A 24,507-nucleotide genomic window follows, 5' to 3' on the forward strand; every position below is an offset into this window, starting at 1 on the left:
TCGGGGAAGTGAGGAGGTAGCAAGTGGCAGTTGAAGGGATTTCTCTGACACAGAGAAGCAAAAGGATCATCCTGTACAACCTTCCAAAAACTTAGAACTGGAGGTTCATTCCAATGTCCTAGGATCCCTTGCATGAAAAAAATTAAGGGCATTAAGAGGAAATATGCGAACAGGCATGTTTTGCTTTAAGCCTTGCTTCTGATTTTATGGAAGAAGTGTTATTAATAAAGCTTTCCAGGTGCCAGAGAGAAACAGACTGATGCAGCACACTGGGGAAAGGGCCACTGCCCAAAGTTTCAGTCCTAGCATGGCTGAATTACAACCACTGAGCAACTTCCAGAAACTGGAAAGCAGTCTTGACACCTAAGATGGATTCTGGAGAAGGACAAGAAGATATCTAAAATTCAGTTTACTTATCATTTTGACATGCATATAATAATACGTATTCAGGCATATTCTCATTTCAGTTCAGCCCAGTGCTAGATTACAGATTTAGGATCAAAGACTGTAACTCTCACACAGTGGGAGCCATATCTGAGCCTTGCAAATAGAGACTATGAAAAGTGCGCATGTGTCTTGGTGCATAACCAATTGAACATGAAATGCCTTTGTAAAGCGGTTGCTAAGAAGGCTAATGTGATTCTTCAGTGTCTAAGCAGGAAACTGTCGAGAAAGTACAGAGAAAAGACACTGACTACGTATATAGTATTAGTGAAACCATTTAATAATACTGTGGCCTGTTATCTTGCCTATGCTTTTAAGAAGATGTTAAAAAACTTCAAAGAGCACAGAAAAGTACTACAGTGATTTCACATCTCAGTCTTTTACTATGCTAGGCGGTCTATGCAATGAATTCCACTTATTTCACCCAAAGGTATGTTACAAGCTGATCCAAATCTACTTGCTACAGGAATCTGTATGGGGAGAAGTTCTCTGACAGAGGAGGTCTGCTTTAATTTAGGAGACAAAAGCATAATGATATATGGTGGCTATCCAAATCACAACTATTCAGTCTGGAAGTAACGTGCAATGTTTCCTAGTGATCTAATTAACCAATGAAGTCTTTAAATCACAATAGGATGCACTAGTAGTTGAAAAAAAAGTTATATCTTGATACAGAAGTCCATCAAAACCCCAAGAAGGCAATAGTTTGTTTAAAAGGTTCAGCTTATAACATTTATGAAGTATGCAACAAACATTTTTTTCTCTGCCAGATACAAATACGTGAAGAGCATAGTGCTTATATCACAAGAGGATGACAAAGTATTTTGCAATCCATGAGAATAAAAGAGGATGTTGATCAGCTACCAGGAATAAATATGATTTATTTTTAATTTCACAGACCTCGGTCACCTGTTTCAAAGTCTTAAAAGAGCTGAATGAGGAGATTTCTGATCCATTGAGGTTTATTTTTAATCTTGGAATAGCAGAAACATAACAGAAGAATAAAAGAATTATAATGTTGGGTGAATGTTTTTAAAAGTCAGACAGGACAGGATGTATAACTGTAGAAAGGTTTAGCCTGCAGAAGACATCAACCCTGGAGGAAATAGCACAAGAGTTTCTCTCCGAAGTTAAGCAAAAAACCATTAAAGGATAGGAATACAATACTTAATGTCATTAGACCTTCCTGTGTAAAAGGAGTTTCTGTCAAACAAACATGATATCATTTGAATGACAATGGTAAAGGCACAGGTGAAACATTTTTTAAGGCAATTGACTGAACACCAAAAGACAGCTCTGCTTAAATTAACAGCATATAAGAACAAAACAGGACATAATATTAGATAGATAGTCCTCGGCTGACAAAACTCAAAAAGTAGTTGTCAGTGGGTATCATTACTGAAAAGATGTATTTCTAATGCACCATAAGGATCCATATTTGATGCAGAAGTATTAAATATTTTATCAATTACCTAGAAGTAAATATAAAAAGTGCTGGAGTTAATACTTGAAGGTAACAGAAAGTTTGGCAGAGCACTAAATAACTTTAAAGACAGAGCAGTCATACAGAGTGATTCATAGAGCGTGGAAGTCCAGGCCCTTTCAATCCAAGCAAGTTTTAAAACAGTTGAATACTAAAACACATGAGCTTATGAACATGGAAGACAGGCCATGAACTACAAAAACAGGAAGGGGAAGCCATGGGGGAGCTGTACTCTGCAAAGCTGTGACTTTGAAAACAATTTAGGAAACATTGGAGGAGAAAGTGTGAGCTTCCAGTAAAGTGCTATGGCCAAAAGAGCCAGTTCAGTCTCAGGGTATATGACTAGAATAAACAATATGTAGCATTGGTACAATATGCACTTAAACCCTAGGTATAATTCTAATATCTACATTTTCTTAAAGAAAGGACTCTAAAAAATTGTGAAGAATACATCAAGTAGCTTCAACATGATTTGAGAACTAGATTAAATGCCTTACAGTAAAAGACAAGGAACTCCATCTGTTTAGTTTTTCAAAAGACAGATAAAGAAGGGACTAGATTATAGCAAATAAGGGAAAAACACTGGATTTCTGAAGCATCTTTGTTCAAGTAGAAAACTGCATCACAAGAATCAACATTTGGGAGCTATTGTCAGGCAAATTCCAAATAGATATAAAGCCAAATTTCTTTTTAAAGGAGGGGGCAATTAAACATCACAACGACTTACCAAGGAAAGTAATGCATTCACACCAAGACTGGTTAAAACACTGGTTAAGTCCCCAAAAGAGCCTCAAAATTATTAGATTTAATGTGGGGGAAGTAGGATAAACTGAGACTTTATGTTTCTTGCTCGTGAACACTCTGAAACTATGTGTAAGTGGGGATAATTAGATAATTGACAGAAGGCTGAGCTAGCTGGGTACGGTAGTTCTTTTGGTCTTAAAAGTCTCCAACATTTTGAAACCCTTACATGCCACAAATCACTCAATTAGCAAAAGGACAGATGACTGCAGATTCACTTTGAGTAGCAGGCATTTGTTTTCTACTGAGTTGAGCAACAAATGAGGAGTTACAGTTTCTGGTTTCTATTCCTGATCCTGTCACTTGTCTGTTGGATAACTTTTGACAGTTTTTCTCATGATCTCTTAGTTGAGGAAGTCAGTAATTAATTAACTAAATAGCACTAATACATCTCATTCTCTAAATAATAATTCTTTGCATTTTAGTTGCGTTTTATTTTTATCTATTTTTATTGTTATGTCTCCAGTACCCAAAATGCAAAGAAACCCAGGTGCAAGGAGAAGTCTTACTTGTCCTTAAGACATCTTTAGCAGCAGCAAACCGAGCACAGAAAATGACAAGCACAGTCCCATGGCAAACGGCTCTTTGTAGAAATGCTTCCAAGTTAATACATCGAAGGGAACAATGGCACTCCTGGCAGGAGAAGGTGGACAAGGTGACCTGATAAGTGTTTACTATTTCTAATATCCGTGATTTTTGGAGTTTGTCCTAGTAGAGTACTCTCTTTTCATCCCTTTTTTACACAGCACCAGTCCACCTTTTTGAGGCAGTAAGAAAAATGCTCCTTGCTTTTTAAGTCTCCTGTAAAAGACAACCCCACGTCGATTCAGCGCTCAGAAAAAGGGCCCAGATGGGTAGTAATAAACCTTCTTAACATTTACTTCCACAGTTACAGCCACAGGGAAAGAAATACACATAATCACAACGTGAACATTAGTCCTGGTTGGAAGGATCCCCAAGTTTTGGGAGCTGTCTGCTGGTACCGCAGCCCATACTGATCTGGAGATATTTCCCTACTGGACATGGTCCCTCCAAGCCTTTACAGAAATCCCAATTCCATACATGGAAAGATCACTCAGTACTGAAAGGCAGATGCCTTTGCAACACAGCTCAGAGGCAGTTTTACAACTCTGCTTGTTAATATCCTCATTTTGGATCAATTGTTTTGGGGGCCTTAATAATTACTAACGGTGAAAGAAGGTTGGCTGAAACCTGCTCAGCTGCCTTCCCCCTCAGCTATGTGCAAGCCTTCAGGAACATTACCTTGCTATGTAATACTTGCAATGAAGAGGTTATGTGTATCATGGCCTCTGATGGGTTGCAGCACATTGTAGTTAATATAAGGCAAAGCAGATGGAATATCTACTTGAAAATACTACAGTGAGCCTAGAAACGGTGTAGCCGCACCAGGAAATACTTAAACATAAAATCCTCCATATTACGTTGGATCAGCATCCTGTATCTGAAAACCGCCTCCTCAAATACCCAGGCAAGTCTAACAGAGCAGCTGTGTAGCAATACTCCCCTAAAAAAATTTCAGAGTCCACTTATTTGGGGCTGGGAGACTCTGCACGCAGAAGCTGATGTCTTTGTATTTCAAATACAATCAAGGATTTCTTTTCTGTGAGTTTTTCCAGCCACAATAACATCTCATGGCAAGGATTTTCATGATTTTAATTGCTGTCATATTTCTTCTTGTTTGTTCTGAAACTTGCCCTGCCTTTGTCTTTTGATGCCACTTATTCCCTCTATTTGAAAAGAAACTGAATGACAGTTCCCTTTGATTCCTCTCACACATTACACATGATTTTATGTCCCACTATCGTATCCTTTCTCTGTCAGTTCTGTTATGAAGAGCCATAGTCTGTTTGGCCATTCCTTGTATAGAACTCTCTCTCATGACCTTTCATGATCTTTGTTGCCCTTCTCACCTTTCTGAGATTAAAAGGACAAAATGACAGTGTCCAGTGCGGTTTTATTTAATGACATCATTATATTTTCTGTATTGTTCCCTATTCCCTTCCTAAAAATTTCTAACACTAGATGTACTTATTTGACCAATATTGACCACCGAGCAAATATTTTCAAAGAATTCTTTACTAAAACATCAGAATCAACCCAAAGCCCATCATTGCATATGGAAAATTGGGATTATTTTCCCTCCTTCCCAATATATATACCTCAATTTTTATTTACACACATTTAATTTAATCTGCCAATTCTTTGTCCAGTCATTCAGCATTACTAGGTCCTCCTCTGCAGTTCTACAGACAGTCCTCACCTGAATACTGTCATATTCTCAGCAAAATGTATGCCTTCTCCATCCACATCCCTTTCCATTTATAATTCTACTAATGAATCTTCAAACTTCAGCATGGATCCCAGAGGTCTTCTCCACTGGGGCCTTCCATGAGAAAACTGTGTGTTTAGTCCTACATTCTGTTTTTTACCTTCCAGCCAGTTCTTCCTCTGTGCAGGGACCTTGTTCTTTGCCCATTGCTTTTTTAATTCTTGAAGAGCCTTTTGGCAAGTCACCTCACTGAAAGACTTTTGAAAGGTAGGCTACATTTACCAAAACTCTCTTGTCTACACACTTACTGGGGCCTCAATAAATCCAAGGAAGCTCCTGGTTGCCGCAGTCAAAATACAATGCCAATACTATTCATAAGTCCTTGGCACCACCATCAAAGTTCATCTGCTGCACTCCAAATAAGTGGAATCTGTGAAATGGTTTTAGGGGAGTATTGCTACACAGCTACTCTGTTAGACTTGCCTGGGTATTTGAGGACGCGGTTTTCAGATATAGGCCTTTGATACATCCTTCTCTCTAAATTGGAGAGATATGGATTTGATGGGTGGACTATTCAGTGGACAAGGAATTGGTTGGATGGTTGCATCCAGAGGGTAGTGGTCAATAGCTCAAGGCCCAGATGGAGATCAGTGATGAGTGGTGTCCCTCAGGGTTCTATAGTGGGACCAGTACTGTTTAATATCTTCATCAATGACATAGACAGTGGGATCAAGTGCACCCTCAGCAAGTTTGCAGATGACACCAAGCTGAGTGGTGCGGTTGACACACCTGAGGGATGGGATGCCATCCAGAGGGACCTGAACAAACTCAAGAAGTAGGCCCATGTGAACCTGATGAGGTTCAACAGGGCCAAGTGCAAGGTCCTGCACCTGGGTCGGGGCAACCCCTGGTATCAATACAGGCTGGGGGATGAAGGGTTTGAGAGCAGCTGTGCGGAGAAGGACTTGAGGGTACTGCTAGATGAAAAGCTGGACATGAGCTGACAATATGTGCTCGCAGCCCAGAAAGACAACCGTATCCTGGGCTGCATCTAAAGAAGGGTGGCCAGCAGGTCTAGGGAGGTGATTCTACCCCTCTATACTCTGCTCTGGTGAGACCCCACCTGGAGTACTGCGTCCAGCTCTGGAGTCCTCAGTGCAGGAAAGACATGGAGCTGTTGGAGCGGGTCCAGAGGAGGGCCACAAAAATGGTCAGAGGGATGGAACACCTCTCCTGTGAGGAAAGGCTGAGAGACTTGGGGTTGTTCCGCCTAGAGAAAAGAAGGCTCTGGGGACACCTTACTGCAGCCTTTCAGTACCTGAAGGGGGTTTATAAGAAAGATGGGGACAAACTTTTTATTAGGGCCTGTTGTGATAGGACAAGGGGTAATGGTTTTAAACTAAAAGAGGGTAGATTTAGACTAGATATAAGGAAGACATTTTTTACAATGAGGGCAGTGAAATACCGGAACAGGTTACCTAGAGAAGTAGTAGATATCCCACCCCTGGAAACATTCAAGACCAGGTTGGACAGGGCTTTGAGCAATCTGATCTGGTTGAAGATGTCCCTGCTCATTGCAGGGGGGTTGGACTAGATGACCTTTAAAGGTCCCTTCCAACCCAAACCATTCTATGATTCTTACCAAAAGGTGTCCTCATACAAACGAAGTCTTTCCCATAAGCTCCAGTTGCAAAACCAAAGGGGATACCAACACTTATTTGCCCTCCTCTGCTGGATGCATGGGCAAATCCAGACTCCAGGAGGAATGGGGAAACAGAACTGGAATCAAGGTTTTAAAAACCAGCTGTGGTTTCCACACAGACCCAAAACTCCTAAGAAGGGGTAGAAGAAGTGATTTAGAAAATGCATTCAATGTCAAAGCTGTCATTTGAATTATTAATGTGTAACGTATAGACTTTATGTGAAGCTCACAATGAGATGAAAGTTATTAACCTAATAAGTTACATGCATAATTAATTTCTCCTGTGATATATGATTTGTGAAGTTCCAACAAAATGTGTCACAGGGGCTGTAAACAGGAAAACTAGCCTGAAGCCAGAAGAGCTAAGCATATGCTAATTAAGAGAACATGCTAGAAATACATATTAAAAAAAATGGAGAAGAGGGAGGAAGCGACAACACTGCATTCCTATGTGATATCCTAGTGTGCAGTCATGACTAATAGGAAGCAAACTCAGACAAGGAGAGAAAAGCAGGCACACCAAGCTTGGGTAAAGGAGAATGGAGGCATTCAGTGTTCTTGTTACCTCAGATGAAGGCAACTTCAGGACAAATCAGCCTTGGAATATAAACCAGGGAAATGGAGAAAAGTGCTCAGTTGACAGTTTGCCTGGTTAGCTGAACACTGAAGCTGCAGAGGAAGAACCTATTCTTAAATATGAGAACAGCATATACTTTTCTTAAGCTTTGCTTTGTAACCAGTTTTAATATTGCAATTGATTGTTTAACCATTACCTGAATAGAATAAATGAACTGGACATCCCCAGTGACAGCTTCTACTTGAGAAAGATGACAAACACAGCAGTCTTGTCCTTCAAGAGCGACAAGTCACAAGGATCATGGTTTGTCAAACTCTTAAGAAAGCTTTCCCCTGTGCTACAGGTGGTTTTCCTTACAGTTCTTTACACCTTTGAGATGGGAGATGTGACAGCCCCTCCTTTGGGTAGGAAGCTCCTTTGGGAGGCCACAACTACCATTACATTTAGTCAGTGGCCATAAAGGGTTATAGGGCAGCTGCAGAAACCTAACTGTGGTCAGATCATCAGTATCAGGATGACAGATTTCACCCTAGCATCTCACTGGTCTTCTCAAGAAAAACTGTGGTTTTGAAGACAGCCATAAAACAAGTAACAGAGTGTGAAGAGATCTTCTTAATTAATCATCTGATTTGTTGGGAAGATGTCCTAGCATTGCCAAAGTTGACTGTTTTTATTCCCAAGTGTAGACTGAAACCCATATCGGAGGACTGAGAGAAAACTGGCACCTACGTAAACCAGAATAGCCACCTCTTCTCCTGCCCAGTCAGGTAACAGCCATATTGAGCTCATATTAGCTAAAACCCACCAAGTACCAAGCCTTACAGGATCTGCTGCACTTTTAAGTCAGCAGTTAACAATGCGAGTGAAACCCTTTGCTTCCCCATTTTGCTGCCCATGCGAGGATCTTCCCAGAGATACAAGCACAAAAGACTGGGAAAAAGTTTGTCATCAGAGCGTGGTCCAGATTGTTCCAGTGGTTTGTCCAATCCAGCTGCAAACATGAAAACAACTGTGCTGCCCTCCTAGCATTTCACAGCAATATTTTAGTAACCTCAAATGTTCTGAATTCCACTGCCAGATCTTTTCTTTGACAAAAGTTGAGGAAGCATCAGCATACTTATCTTCACATCTGTTCAGGGCTTGAAACCTACTGGAGCACTTCACAACCAAAACCAAACTGGAAAATGAACACTGGAAGGCAGCTGAGAAGCAGGATCAGAAGGGGATGGACCTGATCAGCCTTCTAAAAATCACTGGCTGCATTCCTTGTTGCTGCTACTGCCTGATGATGGCAAGTGCATGCAAAAGCAGATTATCTGCCTACCTCCTGCCCCAATCAAGAGAACATCTTGCTGGCATTTGGCATTCTTGCTGGCATCTCACTGCATTCAGCTGTAGTAAAAGAGGGAAATCTCAAGGACAACCAATCCAACCAGGATGTTCTGCCAAGGTTGCTGTTCTTAGCTGAGGAAATGGTCCTCTCCATTTTTCTCAGCTAGAAAGAGGGAGAGAATATATCCCCACACACACATTATCCTAAAGCCCGCAGGTGCCAGCAATCCAAATAAACGTAGAGCAATTAACAGAATTAACACAGCTTTAAATAGCTTGGCTTACCAGATGTGGACTCCTAGCAGGGTTCCATAAAATTTAAAGTTATTACAGATAAAACCATTAATCATCTGTTCAGAGACTTGTTCTAGATGCAAAACCCATTCCACTTAAAATGGCTAATAATAATAAAGAAAGGCACAGATTTAACAGGAATGATTATGCCATTCTCAAGCCTCATTTCTAAACGCCATTTTTCATCTCTGCCACCATTCCCAAACCTCTGTGTTCCCTCGGCTTGCTAACATTGATATAAGAAGAAAGCTTTGCTGGCATCACTCACAGTTACCTCTTGGGGTGCTAGAACTGAAACACCACCTCTCAGTCCCTTGCACTCTGGCCAGAGGAGCTTGGTGACTTGCACACCACGCATCACCACTTTCCTGGATGCAGTTGTTACTGTTCAGTGTCATCAACCCGATGCAGCTCACAGATAACTGATGCTCTCCCTGAAGTGTTAAGTGCTAAGATTTGTGCTTAGGAAGTAGGAGCATTTGAGTTTTCCCCCTTCTGGCAATGTGAATTCACCAGCATTCACAGTATGCAATACAGCAATCCTCCTGATGTTCCCCTAAGACCTGTTAAAATAAACACTATTCATCTCATTGTGCTACTACATCTATGCCTACATAGCTACAAGAAGCAGGGGCAGACCCTAACTCATCTTTAAGTTTTGATATTACTTTTTCTAACATCTCCACTTACGGAACTATAGCTCAAAGAGTATAAAACCTTGTGATAAGCAATTCAGAGCTTAAATTGCATCTTTCCATATACCTATATTATTCCCATTGAATTGCTTAGAAATCTAGATACATCCACTGTTAATTCTGAACTAAATTAATTCTGCCTGTGCAGTTTGAAGGAAAGAGGGAGAGAAAACAATCCCAAAGCAGAGATATTCAGTGCAACAGACAACATCAACAGGAGTAGACCAAAGCCAGAGAGTGGCAATGACAAAGGCTTAGAACAGAAAGAAAATCAGAGACAATACAAAATCTGGTTGTATCATATCAAGCCCACTGCCTTTTCCATGCAGTTCAAGTGACAAATGCTGCCCATTAGTTGCCTGCCTCCTCCTGTCCTACTCACACTTGACAGCTAGCTGGCTCACTGCTACAGAGGAGTGGTGGACCTGGGAGGAGTCGTCAGCCCACCCGCTCAACATTCAAACCTCATCATCCTTTCTTGCCTCCCTTGTTGGCAGCTGCAGCAGCCTGTTTTTTTGTGGTGGGTAGCAGTAGCTCAGTCTTTCCCCATCACTCACAATACACATGCGCACACATGCACACTTCCTAGCAATAGTCTAGCCATCAGGGTCAGGCAAAAAGATTTATACAGTGACTGCTGCTCCCAAAGAGATGACACTTGTCAAGTGGGAAATAAGCTACAACAGCAAAAAAAAACCCTCTAATTAAAGCTCTAAAAATTTAGATCCAGCACTTGGCACACCACGATTGAATGACCACAACCTACCTGAAAGCACAGCTAGAGTGTAATATTTGCTGCTGGGCACCTCCATATTTGAAGACTACAATAAAATTAAAAGACTAACAGGAGAAAAAATAATTACCGAGAAGGCTAAGGACTCACTAATGGTCCCAAAGTCAGACTGAAATGGGGTTAAGTTAGAAGAAGTTCTAGCCTCAAACCCAGTGGTGCCTTTTCCTGCTGGTAAAGGTAGCAGATATTTTCAAAAGAAGCATAACTGGTTTCATTAAAAGAAAATGTGTTGGGGGACACAGTTAAGCAGGGAGCAGAGTCCTTTTAATTCTTGCACTTGGAGCAAGTACTCAAATACAGAAGGAAAGGTGCTTCTCTCATCACTATTACAGCTATGTCAAGAGTCAGAGGGCATATCATAGCACTGGAGAATACATTAAGCTCTGCACGCTCCATTTTATTAAGTCTCTGCCTACCAAGCCTTCAAACCCTACATGCCAAAAAAGTAAGTACATTGTCTCTGCCTTCCTTGGTGATGAGCATCCCACTCACTCCTAGGCTGAAAGTGTCTGTTTTATACACATGTACATAAACAGCACAGTTTTGCAACTTCTCTCTCTCCTGTAATTTTATTAATATTAGCATATGGCAGGTCCTGACTCTCCAAAACTACTCTTGTCCGTATTTCTATCTGACATTATAAGATTGATCCTTAGCAATCTTTTTAATGCAATATAAGGAGCAACAAATAAAAGTCTATCTCCTATTTCTCCTCATTATTCACCCAAACCAAGAGTGTACTAAGCTCAGTGAACTACAAAGCCAAGCAAAGCAAAAGAAGCTCATTTACTTTCATCATAAGCTGAGAGCATCAGGCTTTGGACAGCCAAAATTAAGAACACAGCATCCATTAGGATGGAACCACATTTGGCTAATGGAGTAAGAAAAAAACAGCCAGAAATCCTTGCCACAGTAACCTCCGTGAGTATCACACCACTGCTCTGGTGATGACTTTGGACTCAGCTATGTTTGTCCATCAATACTCTGTATCCTGTCTTAGTTTGCTCATTCTTGAATGGAGATGGATTAGACCACATATGTGTGCAAGGACTGTTGCTTTAATATTTCCATTCTTTAGGGCCTGGGTTACCAATTACCTTTATTATATGCCCAAAGCACAGGTTGTACTGCTCCAGTCCCCATTACATTTTCTGAATTTGCCTATGTGAATATAGTTCTACACCTGTAAACACTCTCATTTTCTGAACAACAGCACATGGCACACCCCTTGCAGGTACAAAAGCTCAGCAGGAGTCAGGTTCATTATGCAGGAAAGAAAAGCCCACTCCTGATGGTCCTGCTGCAAAGCAAGCACAGATGGCTGTAGCACTAGGATTGAGGGTCACATGCAGATGGCTCAGTCGTGATTCAGTGCAGTGCTTTATTACTGGTGCAACACATCAGCCTGCTGGCTACACTGCCCAGTGGTGACACCAAACTCTGCTGCTGATTTCCTCCCTAGGTACCTGTTCCACTGGCAGCTGGAGAAAGTTAGTCTGGGTTAGACCACACTTTGTTCAAGCTCCATGGATTCTCTTTATCTTATGAGCATGGTGGCAATACACAGTTCAAACAGCCCTGCAAAAAGATGCCTCTTACACCTTCTTCATAGAAAGTTTCAGTATCTATGTTTGCTCATCAATGTTTGCTTTAAAATGTATGCTCAATCTACATATATACTTTATACTTTATTAATCAGACTTTAGCCATTAATTACTTTTGTAAACTTTTTAAGAGTGCAGTAACTTTAGGAGTTCAATGCCACTGAACTGTTGATATGTGGATTATCCTTTAAATTAATCCCTCAACAAAATGTGTGCACTGGGGCTGGCCTAGAACACCTGCAAGGTGGTGTCTGCCTACCGATAAGAGTTCCAGAGAACAAGATACTGTACTGTAATAAATGGGATCTTAACTAGAACCTATATTTGTTTGATTTTTGGACAGAGCTATGAAAAAAAAACCAAAAGAGTTTGTACTTCTTGGTTCATTATGGCTGTAGGATTTTAGAGCCTTTGCGATATGAATTTCACTAAAGAAAAAATTTTAGGAGCCTAGTGAACGTCTCAGTACACAGATGATAAAATAACATCTCTTCCATCTCCCGTACCACAGTCAGCTGAAACTTCAGCTCCTGTCTTTCCATCTCACATGTTTTACTAATTGAAAAATAATTCTAGTACTTCATTTTCATACTCAAATTCCTTCACTAAAGACTAAATTCACAAGGCAATTTCAAATTGTTTTCCTGCTTAACAGGAATACTTTCCATGGATATACAGACAGGTCATGAGGAAATTTTCTACAGACATGTCATGAGTACATTACTCTTCCACTTTCTATGTGGTCAGAAACATTTGATGAAAGAGATCAATCAGTAATTGAGGTTAGTTTATGTAATTTTGCAACAAACACTCATCCAATATCATGCTAGCAAAACTCTTGCTATGGATGCAAATAAGCCAAGCTGACAAAGTCCTTTTCTGTGTCATGCATGAGGCAAGGCAATAATGCTAGCAGAAACCTTTCTTCTGTAGGGTAGGTAAGGGCTAAGAGGCTTTGAATAACTCCCTAGCTAAAGCAAAGCTGCAGCACTGGCAACAGACTAATACACTTGACAAGACTACTGATTTTAGTTCCTGTGAGCCAGGCCATTAATCCTTACTAAAAATGTGAGAACATGAGAAAGTTAAATATTAACCTCTGGAATGTGCAGAGTGACATGTACTTCAAGAGTCTCCCCAAATCTAGTAGAAGGTTAAGTTTTAACAGGATCCATAACTGGAAGATCATTTCCCATTCTGGTCAGACATGGAAGAAGTCTCCTAAGATACACTGCACTTATGATGCGATTCCTAGTATCTTGGGCTGAAATCCAACAGAAACAGCACAAAGCAGAGAAATGCCCATCAGATCTTGCTCACATTCAAAAATGAGCTGCAACACCAACTGTTTGTTCAGGACTGATCTTCATTTGAACAGTCCCCAGCCTCAAACTCAGCTACTTAGATTGCTTGGGAGTAGGGTCTGCTCTGGATTTTTCCTTCATTTCCTCACCTGAGCTGACTCTTAAGAGAAAGTAGGGGGGCATTTCACACCCATCAGCAACAGTTCAGCTGGCAAGTAAAGATACACTTTTGATGTAACCTATATACGCCCTGTGCAATCTTCCCAAGTTTGTTTTTTACACTCATTCCTTTGTCAGCTTGACAGGAATGTATAAAGAAATCAAGGGTAAAACAGGAAATTGGTAAATATTACTGGTAAAGAAGAAAATTCCCCAGAGAAACAAGGTTGCAGTAATTCCAGGAACATCTAGTGTTCTCCAGTAAGAACAGCAGTCAGTTGTGACTCTTACACTGTACTGAAAACATAGGCTGTCCCTGCCAGGAGGAAGAGCAAGAAAAAGAGATGGAGCAATAGGTAGGACGTCTCTCTTTTATCTATTGCTTTACCAGTGGCAGGCTGTATGACATTGACCAAGCCACATCACATCTGAGCTTCAGTTGCAGCATTTGAAGGAAGAGGATAATGACATATACACCCTTTGGTACCGTATTTTAGCTGATGGTTTGAAAGAAGTCAAAATCCCTGAGGCTCCTTTGAAAAAACCACCTACTAAACTCTTCAGACGAAGGGTCCTATGAGGTAATATTATTCATCATTATGAATTATAATTTTAGTACATGTATTTACTAAGTATATGGTCACAGTCCATCAAACGCTATACCATTGGATTTCTGTGTGAGATCCTTGCCATTCACAAGAATTACAATTTAAAAAAAGAACATCAGACACTATACAAATACACTCCAAAATCAAAGTTATTCATTTGTCATGTCAAACTGACTGGGACATTCTGATCTGAGTTTCTTCTGGGAATTCTCAGTCTGGGATATTCTACTTTCTTGGTGTTTAAGAAGTGGGAAAAGTTAAGGGAATTCACTCAAAAGAGTATTAAATAGGAACAAGCTCAGAGACTACTGGGACTGCTAGGTAATTTGTTCCTTTATGCCTAAACTCTTTCCGATGAATTAATTGTAAAATGTTGACATTGCATTACTGTACCACAGGATGCTTTCCTCTCTGCATGCTCCATCTGCATCACAAAAGCTCACCTCTGACCTTTCATCTCCCATGATTCATAGACACTGCATAGAAATCTGCATCCTCTTTCTTCACTCCCTGCCTCACAGTACGGGCGTAGACTTTTTGTGTTGGAATGACTGCCTTGCCTTTGGTTCACAGAACAAACATTCCTCTTTTCTCCCATCCTTGCTAAATAATTCCCTAAAAAAGCCACTAGCAAAATCAACTGAACCAAGTGCCTTCTCCAGAGAGGCTGACTTTCATCACTCTCCTAAATGTTAGTGTTGGGACCACAAACCACAGAAGACTGACTTATGCCTAGTTTGACATAAGTGGTATTATAGATTTTCTTCTACACTCATGTGTAGGGTAAATTTCACTGTAGCAGTACTGAGTTCATGAGAGAAGAGGTATTAGTTCGTCAGAAAAGAGACTGGCATGATCCATTCTTTTATGGTTATAGGATGGTGTGCACATGTAAACATATAGGCATGCAAAACAAAGGAGGCATAACGCCACTCCTTCCTGGCAGCACAGCAGAGGTCTCGCAGGGCAACAGAAGTTCCTCTAGTAAGATAAAAACATTTGTTTAAAAACAATCCTCCTCAAAACGTTGCTTTTTTTCAGTGCTGTCAAAAAGCCCAGAGATAGAGTGGCAAGCTGCTTCAGCTTTCAGATGCTCAGTTCAGAGACCCTCTTGCTCACCTTGGCTTCATGTCATGCCCCATGCTCATACCAGAAAGCACAAGGTATTCGTCACTGTGTACCACAAAGTCTTGCAGGATTCATGCCCAAGCATCCAACGTGTGTTGGCAGCCAGCAGGCAGCCTGGGAAATGTTCTATTGCCCAAATGAACAACCATATACCTCTTCTGACTCTGAGCTAATATAGAAATACCAAATGCAAACAAGTCCAGGAACTAAGCTTATAAGCATTACTTGATTAGAAAATACAATCATCTTCCCCTCCCCATCTATTGGTCTGTTCAGGATTCTCTCAGCATCTTGTCTTGTATCACATTGCTCGCAGTTTCCAAGTGTCTCCATTCCCACCTCCAAATTAAATCTTTCCAGAAATATGTTTTTTCTTATTCCCTTCATGAATTTCAGCAGGAGCTGCTCAAAATGTTGGCCAGCGTCTCCCAAGCCACTATGTTGTTATGCTTCTACAACAACGGCACTCAAAAACATGACAAAGACCTTGTGCTGGATGCTCTGCAGATGCACAGAGAAAATGCATAGACATTCTTGACTCTTGACACACACAGCCTAGAGTTGCAGCAGTAGGCTGATCCACCACTGCAGCAGTAATGCAATTGGAAATTTAAGAATGAGGAGCAACCAAAAACTTCACAGGCCTCTGTATCGGGAAGTTTAGGAACCAGGGTCATCATCATCAGGGCTATTTGGGATGCTCTGGCAGAGAATAGTAATGGGAGACTTTTGGCCATGCTTTGTCTGCTTCTATGCAGTACCACTAGCCCCTCTCATTCTTTTTCAAATATTAAATTCACTAAGTAATACAGATAGGAAACAGACTGGTCCAAAGACAATACAGCAGCTGGAGCAGCAGTGTCAAACCAACATGTGTGGGCAATTAATGCCATTCATGTGGTAACTTCGTCCTCCGCAGCCCATCAGTGAAATCCCTTACACTGTTGCTTCCTGACTCGCCATCTCCTCTTATGCATTCTTGGGGCTCTGCTAAAATGCTGCTCTGAAAGGGGATCTTGGGCACCCAAATGCTTTTGGGCTATCTGGTCTCCCTGTTAGGGAGGGGCTTTTACAACTGCAACTTCCTCTGTTCACCCTCTTCACACTCAGGCTGTTTTTCTCTGCCTCTGTGTTTTAGGCCTTCTATCTGCACCTTCAGGGTCCTCCCCAGTGTGACACTCCAACCAGAAAAAATCATCCCCAAACAGAAATCACATCATCATTACACATGCAAATAGACCTGAAAAAGAGCTGGCTTACAGACAGCATCCGAGATGTACATACAGCAACTGGGCACACTCATGAACCATTTGGAAATCTGGCTCCTAGCAGTTAAATTGCAAGCAGAAATGATCTAAGCTTTCACAGCTTTCTTCCATCACAGCCAGATGGTGCCTGACCCCTGCAATAATTTCTGCCATGTTCCGCCCATATGCAAAACTCACTGCTTCCATCAAGCTGTTAGTACCAATCAACATTTTTCAAAATTGATATTTTAATAAAGCATTGATAGAAAAATGTGAAGATTTCATAAATTCTCTCATGCACATCCATTCTCTAGGGACCACCTTAGGCTCTTCTAAAGCACCTCCATCTGTACCATCTAAGTACTGCTCCAAATAAATCAAATTTTAACGTCTGGCTCCCTAATATATCCTAGGAAATATGCCGATTCTCTCCCTTCCCTAGTGATCAGAGATTGAAATCCAGTTTTCCCTGTTTGCTTACACAGCTAAATTTCCCACCCAGCTACTCTCCACCTCCATCCCTGATTACTGGAATATCATCCCTGAGACTCTCCAGTCATGCAAAACATAGCTGTTTGTCATTACCTTCTTGTCCTACCTCCTTCTGGCCATATGGGTGTCTCTCAAAAATATTAAGGGATCCTTTTCCCTTTCCACCTTCAGGCAGTGCTTCTCCCTGTTTATCCATTCACTGACTCTTAAAGCACTGTCACTCCTTCCCTGACACCCATTAAAAAAACATTTCTGCTCACTTGCCTCAGATGCACTTCTGTACCTCCTCCTATCCCATCTCTATATCTGGTTTCCTCCTCTAGAACAATTTATCTTAAGACTGAAGGTCCAGAAAGCCTTAGATTTCATGCAATGTCCATGTTTGATGTCTACATACTGCCTTATTTGAATATAGTGCCTTTTAAAATTTTTATAGAAAAAGTTACTTCTATTTTCCAGTCTTGCTCCCTCTTTACAGCATCAGATATACTGCAACACTACCAGGATTGCTACAGAGAAATGTAAAACAAACAGTGCTACCAGACATTGGGTCATCTTTAATTCTGTTTAAATTGGAGGAAAAAACCCAACCTAAACTACACATTCAGCACTTTGGATTTATGATTTAGGTATATTACTGCTAGCAACTTTGTGGAATCTCTTCAGTCAGAACCTGTAGCCACAAGGAAAAGAAGAGGCAGGAGAATCTATTCTGTAGTGAAAGGAGGAAACATTAGCTCAGACAATTCAAAGAAAACATGGTTACCTTCACCACAGCTTATTTAGATACTGCAGAGAAGCTCTGAGACCCTTAGTTGCTTGCCAGGAACACATTCTTAGACACTCCAGTTCCTCCTAGTCAAGGCTTAGACTCTAACTATCCTGCCAGAGCTGCCGCACCCCCTACCATCATCCCCAGCTGAGTGGAGAAGTCCTTCCCAGCTGCAAAGGGGCAGAGGGGGTCATTAGGCACTCTGCCCCACTGCACTTCAGCACCTGCATGTAATCTCAGAGGAAGTGGGAAGACAATGCTCCACTCAAGGAGCCCTCTTAGCTACCATGTGAGCAGTTTGATTGCTGTACTGTGAGGCTGACACAGCCCAGATGAAATAAGAGAAATTACAGGGGGAAGGCTGAAAGTTTCACCCCAAAACCTGCATCAGTCCCTTTGCCTTCCTAGGAAAGTGAGACATCCCTAGAGGAAGTCTTCAGCGAATGCAAAGGAGTAGGAATAGACCATTCTGCTTTAACACCTTCAAGAGATAAGTACAGTATTTGGCAGGGTGTTCTTCACCATTACAAACAGCAATGCAATCCACTCGGGATATGCTGTCTCTGGGAACAGGCGATTACATAGCTAGGACTTTGGTAGGAAAAAAGAGCATTGCTCTGCCAGAAAGCATGAACTGAAAGGAACATTATTTGCTATTACGGTCTATCCTAACCCTTTGTCTAATTTTCTTAGCTTAAAATATTTTTCTTAAAAGCTCAAGATCCTACAGTACTGGCTGATGAGAGACTAAGCATTCTTCTTGGCCACAAAGAAAAAAAACTTTAAAACATAACCTATAGGGACTGATTTATGAAATACACTGCCATGCTATGCAGAGAGCCAAGTAAAGTTCCCTACAGCCAGTTCTGGAACCAGAAACATTATAGGCACACAAGCACTGCACTAACCCGGTTCTGCCTCTTCAAGGATCAAAGCTGGCTGCCCCAAGGGGCTGATCCCCAGAGGCATTCTAGCTTTCTCGAGCCAGCTCAGGTTTCTTTCATACCATGCTGCATTGCATTGCATTGCACAGATATACCCTGGCATTTCAGAAGTAAACATAAAGAAAACATTCAAAAGAACCATCCTCTAATTCCAGGTCAGTCCTACTACCTTTGCCATCAGTGTTTTCATCCCTAGCAAAGGAAAGAAGAGGAAACTGACCCTGGGAGGAATTTCACAAGGCAAACTATTTTCTGCTCAAGTCGTCCAAAGCTCCACTATATAGGCTATCAGTTCTGCTCAGACCCTGCTCTATGCAGGTATTGGTGTTACAGCAGCACTTATGGATTTTGTCAGGATTGTGACAGTCATCTAGGGCTGCTCTTCTCCATTAATCGCAGTTCCCCATCACCTACACTTGCCAAAACCTGAACTGAGGAAAAGCATAACGGATCAGCTTCCTTACACTTCCTAGTGATACCCGCGGTAACTCATCTGTCGGCCTAAAGGGTCTGGAGGAATGACAGAATGGACATGCAAACATCCTTTTGAAATATTACATTTCTCCATTCATCCTATTTCCAGGTGCATCCCCTGACAACCCTGCAGTACAGTTATGTTTAGTGAATCGTGTATACTGGATTCATCCTCAGAAGCCAGGCAAGGTACATTTTGGACACATTTTCACAGCAGCTGAAAGCATTACTGGGCCACTACTAAGAGCAAGTTGCTATTAAGCAGACTATAGCTCAAGCCCAGTCAACACCAGTCTAAGTCGAGACAGCTGCTCATACACATCTCTTGTCACTGCCTAGTCAAGTGAAGATTACAAAGCACATTCTGATTATCTGTTTTCTTCCTCTTCCTCTCATTTTTAAGTGGTTGCTTGGATTTTTCTTCTCACAGAGCATTAGGAGCCTGGGACAGCTATGTAAGAGGGTCTTAGCACATTGTGCAAGCTAATAGAATACAAATAATTATACAAATAATAAAGCTGCTGAAGATTTTCTTGTCACTGCTTTCTCTACTCCATTGGCTTAACTTAAACACGTATAAAAAAGGCCTCTGCTAAGTGTTACATTCATAGCATCCATAAATAAAATTAAGATCCTGATTTAAAGAGACACTAAGAAGCTCTATCTCCTCTTGATTTCAATCAAACTGGGATGTTCAGTGCCTGTGAAAATCAGGCCCAAGGTTCTAGAGATGAAAACAGAAGGATTTGATTTCTGTATGATAGTTTGTATTCAGCAGGGCAAGTTTCATTTCCTATGTAAGATGCTCACATGCTCTTTTCCAGCATATGTGCATCCCCTTAACTAATCCAGAGGTCAGGCAGGAGAGCAGCTCCAGACTCTGACAGCCATCACTCACATCAAAGGACTGGCACATAAAATACAACCCCTGACACCATGAGTTGAGCATCAGTAGGATGGTAACATGTCAGGCAGTTACAGCCACAGAGCAACATCTAGCTCAGCATCGCTGTTTCCATGAATCCTGTATGAAAACTCAGCTCTGCCTTCCCTCTGATATTAAATGTTCATATAAAGAGGATATTATGACAACCCTCTGGGCTACAAATAAAATTAGACCCACCCAGCCACACCCTGTGAAAAACAGTATTAGTACAGAATCACAACATTAGGGAGAAAACTCTTGCAACAAACTCTTATTCCAGGCTAGCTAGGAAGCTGACAGAAAACTTAGCTTGTAAGCTTTCTGTAACACATTTTGGAGGTGTCAATATCTGCATCACCATTAAACACACTGATCATCATAAATTCTATTAGAAGAGATAGGAAAGAAGACAAAAGCTGACTGCAGAGCATAACACCCAAACAACAACTGCACCAAGTTTCAGATTTGGGCCGAGGCATCAACTTTTTTTTTTTTTTTTAAAATCTTTTTTCCCCCCCCTCCACCCCAAGGAACACTCTTCTGGTTCCTGCTCCTAGCCAGACAGTCCAATCTCTATTACCCTTGTGTGGATTTTCTCAAAGTTGTGGATTAACTACGACAAAAGGGCAGCCAGTCAGCGTGAGCCAACATGGTTTGGGAAGCCAGCTAAGTATTCCAGACCAATGCAGCAACCCTGCTGCATGGACTTACCAACACAGTACACTTCAAGTCCACCCATCACATTATTGCCGCATCTCCATTATACCCTCATGCTGCATTCTCCTCACATAATTTGCACATATATTTTTTATGCTACCTTCAACTTTCATTTTTCCAGTTTACTCTAACTCTGTATCTTCCTGAAAAATTGACAACTAACTATATTCCCAGGTGAAATCCAAGACCTTAAAAAAATATCCTAAATAAGCTTCTGATTGTGATTTTTTCACCCAAAAATGCTGCTTAGTAATCAAAGGCCATTTACCTTTTTTTTAATGGTCATTGCCTCAGTACCTATAAGATTGTAATGCTTTCTTCTGAATGGTTAACAGCTTACAGAAGACACCTCTCCCACTACCATGGGTAATTTTTCTGCAATCCAAGCACTAGAAGTCTGATTCTGACCATAAGCTCATGAGTTTTGCAGTTGATGCCTTCTGTCCAGCTGAATGATGAGTTTATCCTTACAGACCTCTTGCAGTATCAGCGTAAAATTCAGCATCAGGGAAAGACATTGAGTGTGTAATGAAAGGCAGGAAAGAGCGATGACTTTGAGAAACCAAAAGCACAGAAACAAAAATTAATTTGAAATAGTTACCTCTTTGAGGCAGCCCATGAAGTTGTTGCTTACTGGAGAGCCAGGTAAATCAGCAGTACTGGGGCTCCCTCCCACGTAAAAGAAGTCATCCGAGCCCAGCATGGTGTAGTCCTCCTGCGTATAGCCCGTGGTGGTAAGGATGCCATCCACAGAGATTGTCACCTGTTCGAGGGACACAACAAAGAAAATCCCAGCAATGACCTTAAAATCCTGAATGCAACAAGTTACCTCCCCTATATGTTTATGTCAGTTTTATTAAGGATTTTGTTGAGATTTGGTATGTATTTTTTTAGTTCAGCCAAGCTCCATTTTCTGGTCTGCTTCACCCACAATGGAAATGCTCCAGCATCTGCTTCTCCCCTTTCTGGTGTATCAGCACTGTCAGGCTGACCCAGCAGTCTACCCATTGAGATGCTTTCCATCTATTCAGGCCAGAAAATGGAACTGTCCTTGAAAGAGATTTCTCATATTAGCTGATTTTATGATTAATTAGTATTTATTTTAATGATTACAGTTAGTTATGGTTGTTAGTAAAAAAAAAAACCACAATGAAGACGAGGTTGGTATTTTTTTTTTTATGTTTCTTTTGCTCACGGCACACTGACGAACATGCATTCGGGGAGGGGGGGGGAGGGATCTCACTTTCAATACATTATGGATGTGCATGCCATGTACCTAGAGAGACACACACCCACCACCCACCACAAAAAAAAAATAAAAAAGAAAAATTATATTTTACAAACTAACTCATAACCAAAATATAAATAATAAATAAATAAAAATAAAATAAATCAAAATAAATCAACCACACACCAACAAGTGTGAGAGAAGCAGAGATGAGGAAGAAAGAAAACACAAAGCGTGCACACACTGCACTTTGACGTGTCATGCCAATATATCTGGAGCCCAAAAAGATGACAGGAAAAAAGAGAGAAAAGAGAGAGAGAGGGAGGGAGAAGGAGAGAGAGAGAAAACTATTTCACACTTGCATGCAATCAAAAATAAAAATACCAAACGAACCCCATAATAATCAAAAAACTCAAAACCAAACAGAAATGTCCCCAAAACCTCTAACCCCAAACACATGGAGGGTGAACAGGGACAGAAGGAGAGGGAGGGAGAGGAGCAAGTGAATTTGATGTGTTTTGCTTAGATGTTGTTAGTGGTTTAAAGGGAAGATGGAGGAAAATAGATGGAGGCCAGGAGGAGACGGGCGAGTCACCAGACGTGGACATGCCATGCAGAGTGTGTACTGAAACAAACAACCGGCTGAGCTCCTGTCGGCCACGGCAGGTAGAGGTCAGAGAAAGAGAGAAAGTGAGAGAGAGAGCAAGAGGAAAGAGGAGGAGAGAAAGAGGAGGGAGGGAAGTGGGGGGAAATCAGAAGAAAGAGGACAACTCCGGCCAGTTTGCCTGTAATAGCCGTTGCCACAACAAAAGGATGAGAGAAAAAGAGAGCCTTCACCACCACGGACTAGAGGCCCTGCAATGGTTCTGATCTAGAAACCTTCAGTGTAAAAAACAAAAACCAAAAGGGGAAAAAAAGCAAGAGGAAAACCAAAGCAAAATAGAGAAAGCTAAACTCAAAAGGAAGGGACAAAAACCCCAACAATTTATCACTGGAATGGAAAAGAAGAACTAAAGAGGGTGGTCAAGAAAACAGTGAAAGAAATGTCCAAACCCCATTTCCAGAAGAGCTGTGTTAGTTGCTTTTGTTGTTCATTTTTCCATTAAAAAAGAAGAAGAAAAAAAAAAAGGAGGAAAAAAAGGGCTTTCAATGAAATTAAAATAAAATTAAAGGAAGAAGTAAGTATAAAGGAGGGGGGAAAAAGAGGGGGTAGGGGGAGGAAAAGGCAGGTAACACACGGCAAACCCAAAAAAAGAGACAATAAGAATGATATCTACCAGACAATGTAGTTTGTTTACCATAGCGTGTCCAATGCCTGAGTGCTTTGCGGAAAAGGGGGAAGAAAGGAAATTAAAAAATCGTGAACAGAACGATTGTTAATTAAAATAACTAAAAGCAAAGATGAGTCGTTAGGGTGTTAGTACATTAGTTGGTTAGTAAAAATGACACATTGCATGAATGGTCTAGTGTTAGTCTTTCAAAAAAAGGTGTGGGGCACCTGAGACACACAAAGTGAGAAAGAAGACAATATGACCGGGACTCTACTGGGAACCATGCCATCTAGAGTGTAAAGAAGGGTGCTGCCTAATCTTCCCACCCTGCTATTAGCCATTTACTTCAACCCTCATACACATTATCCAGGACTGAAGCAAAGTTAAAACAGTGCAATACTTACTCTTCAAATGCCCATCAAGGTGCTTCCCTCAAAAAAGAACCTTACCCTCAGAGATGTAGATGCACAGTACACAGTTCACCCCTTCAGCACAAACCTAACCATGACTTCCTTCTACCCACCACCACCCACCTACATTCCTCCTGCTCCTCTTCCAAGTCTCACTACCCTCAAGTGTTGCAGAGTATCACAAGCAGGCCAATTTTCCTTTGGCTGGAGGATACAGATGAAGATGAGTCCAAGACTCTGAGTCTTCCTTCCAAGTTTCCCAGTCTGCAGGTTTCTTTACAGCAGGTGAGTTTGTGACTTTCAGGAGAAGCCTGTGCTTGGGTGTTTGCCTGTAGCTCGCTTCTGTCATCTAAGAGTTTGGAGTTGAACCTCCCCTACTGTAGGAAGAAATGTGTCAAGGAATTGTGTAGGAAGAATTGTGTGGCTTGTGTGAAGGTTGAAGACAGAAGATTGACAAGATTTAGTGACTCTCCTGTTATACTGCATCTATATTACGGAGGAGCTAGGAGAATTCACCAGTCAGTTCACCTAGTTGGGTTTAGCAGAACTTTGCAGATGCTTTGTTAATCCCTCCCAAGGCATGCAGATGCCAACTGTTTGGACCTACTTGAACCTCATGAAGTTCTTGTTTGCTTTTTAGCAGCTGGGGAACTCAAGATCTTTATAGCAGATTTTGCAAGGTGACTAGCTTCAGTGTTAATGGGGAAGTACAGCCCGTGGAGGCTCCAAGTCCTTGTTCCAGTGTGATTGAAGTTGGCAAGAACTATCCTAAATTACACAAGCAAGATCTATGCTACCTCATGTAAAAAAATA

At 41.3% G+C, this 24,507-nt stretch overlaps 1 protein-coding gene across 4 annotated transcripts in view; it reads right to left on the reverse strand.

The window, feature by feature from the left end:
* NRXN3 (neurexin 3) overlaps positions 1-24,507 on the reverse strand; it is a 983,888-nt gene that overhangs the window by 737,554 nt on the left and 221,827 nt on the right. For 3 of the 4 annotated variants that reach the window (XM_059819968.1, XM_059819967.1, XM_059819969.1), the window contains one exon: positions 21,387-21,548. In XM_059819968.1, the coding sequence (XP_059675951.1) occupies positions 21,387-21,548 (162 nt within the window). Of the gene's footprint in view, positions 1-21,386; positions 21,549-24,507 lie in introns of those variants that run through there. The other variant, XM_059819970.1, reaches the window with a different exon arrangement.

The sequence above is a fragment of the Gavia stellata genome, chromosome 7, assembly GCF_030936135.1.
Source record: "Gavia stellata isolate bGavSte3 chromosome 7, bGavSte3.hap2, whole genome shotgun sequence".
Classification (NCBI taxonomy): domain Eukaryota; kingdom Metazoa; phylum Chordata; class Aves; order Gaviiformes; family Gaviidae; genus Gavia; species Gavia stellata.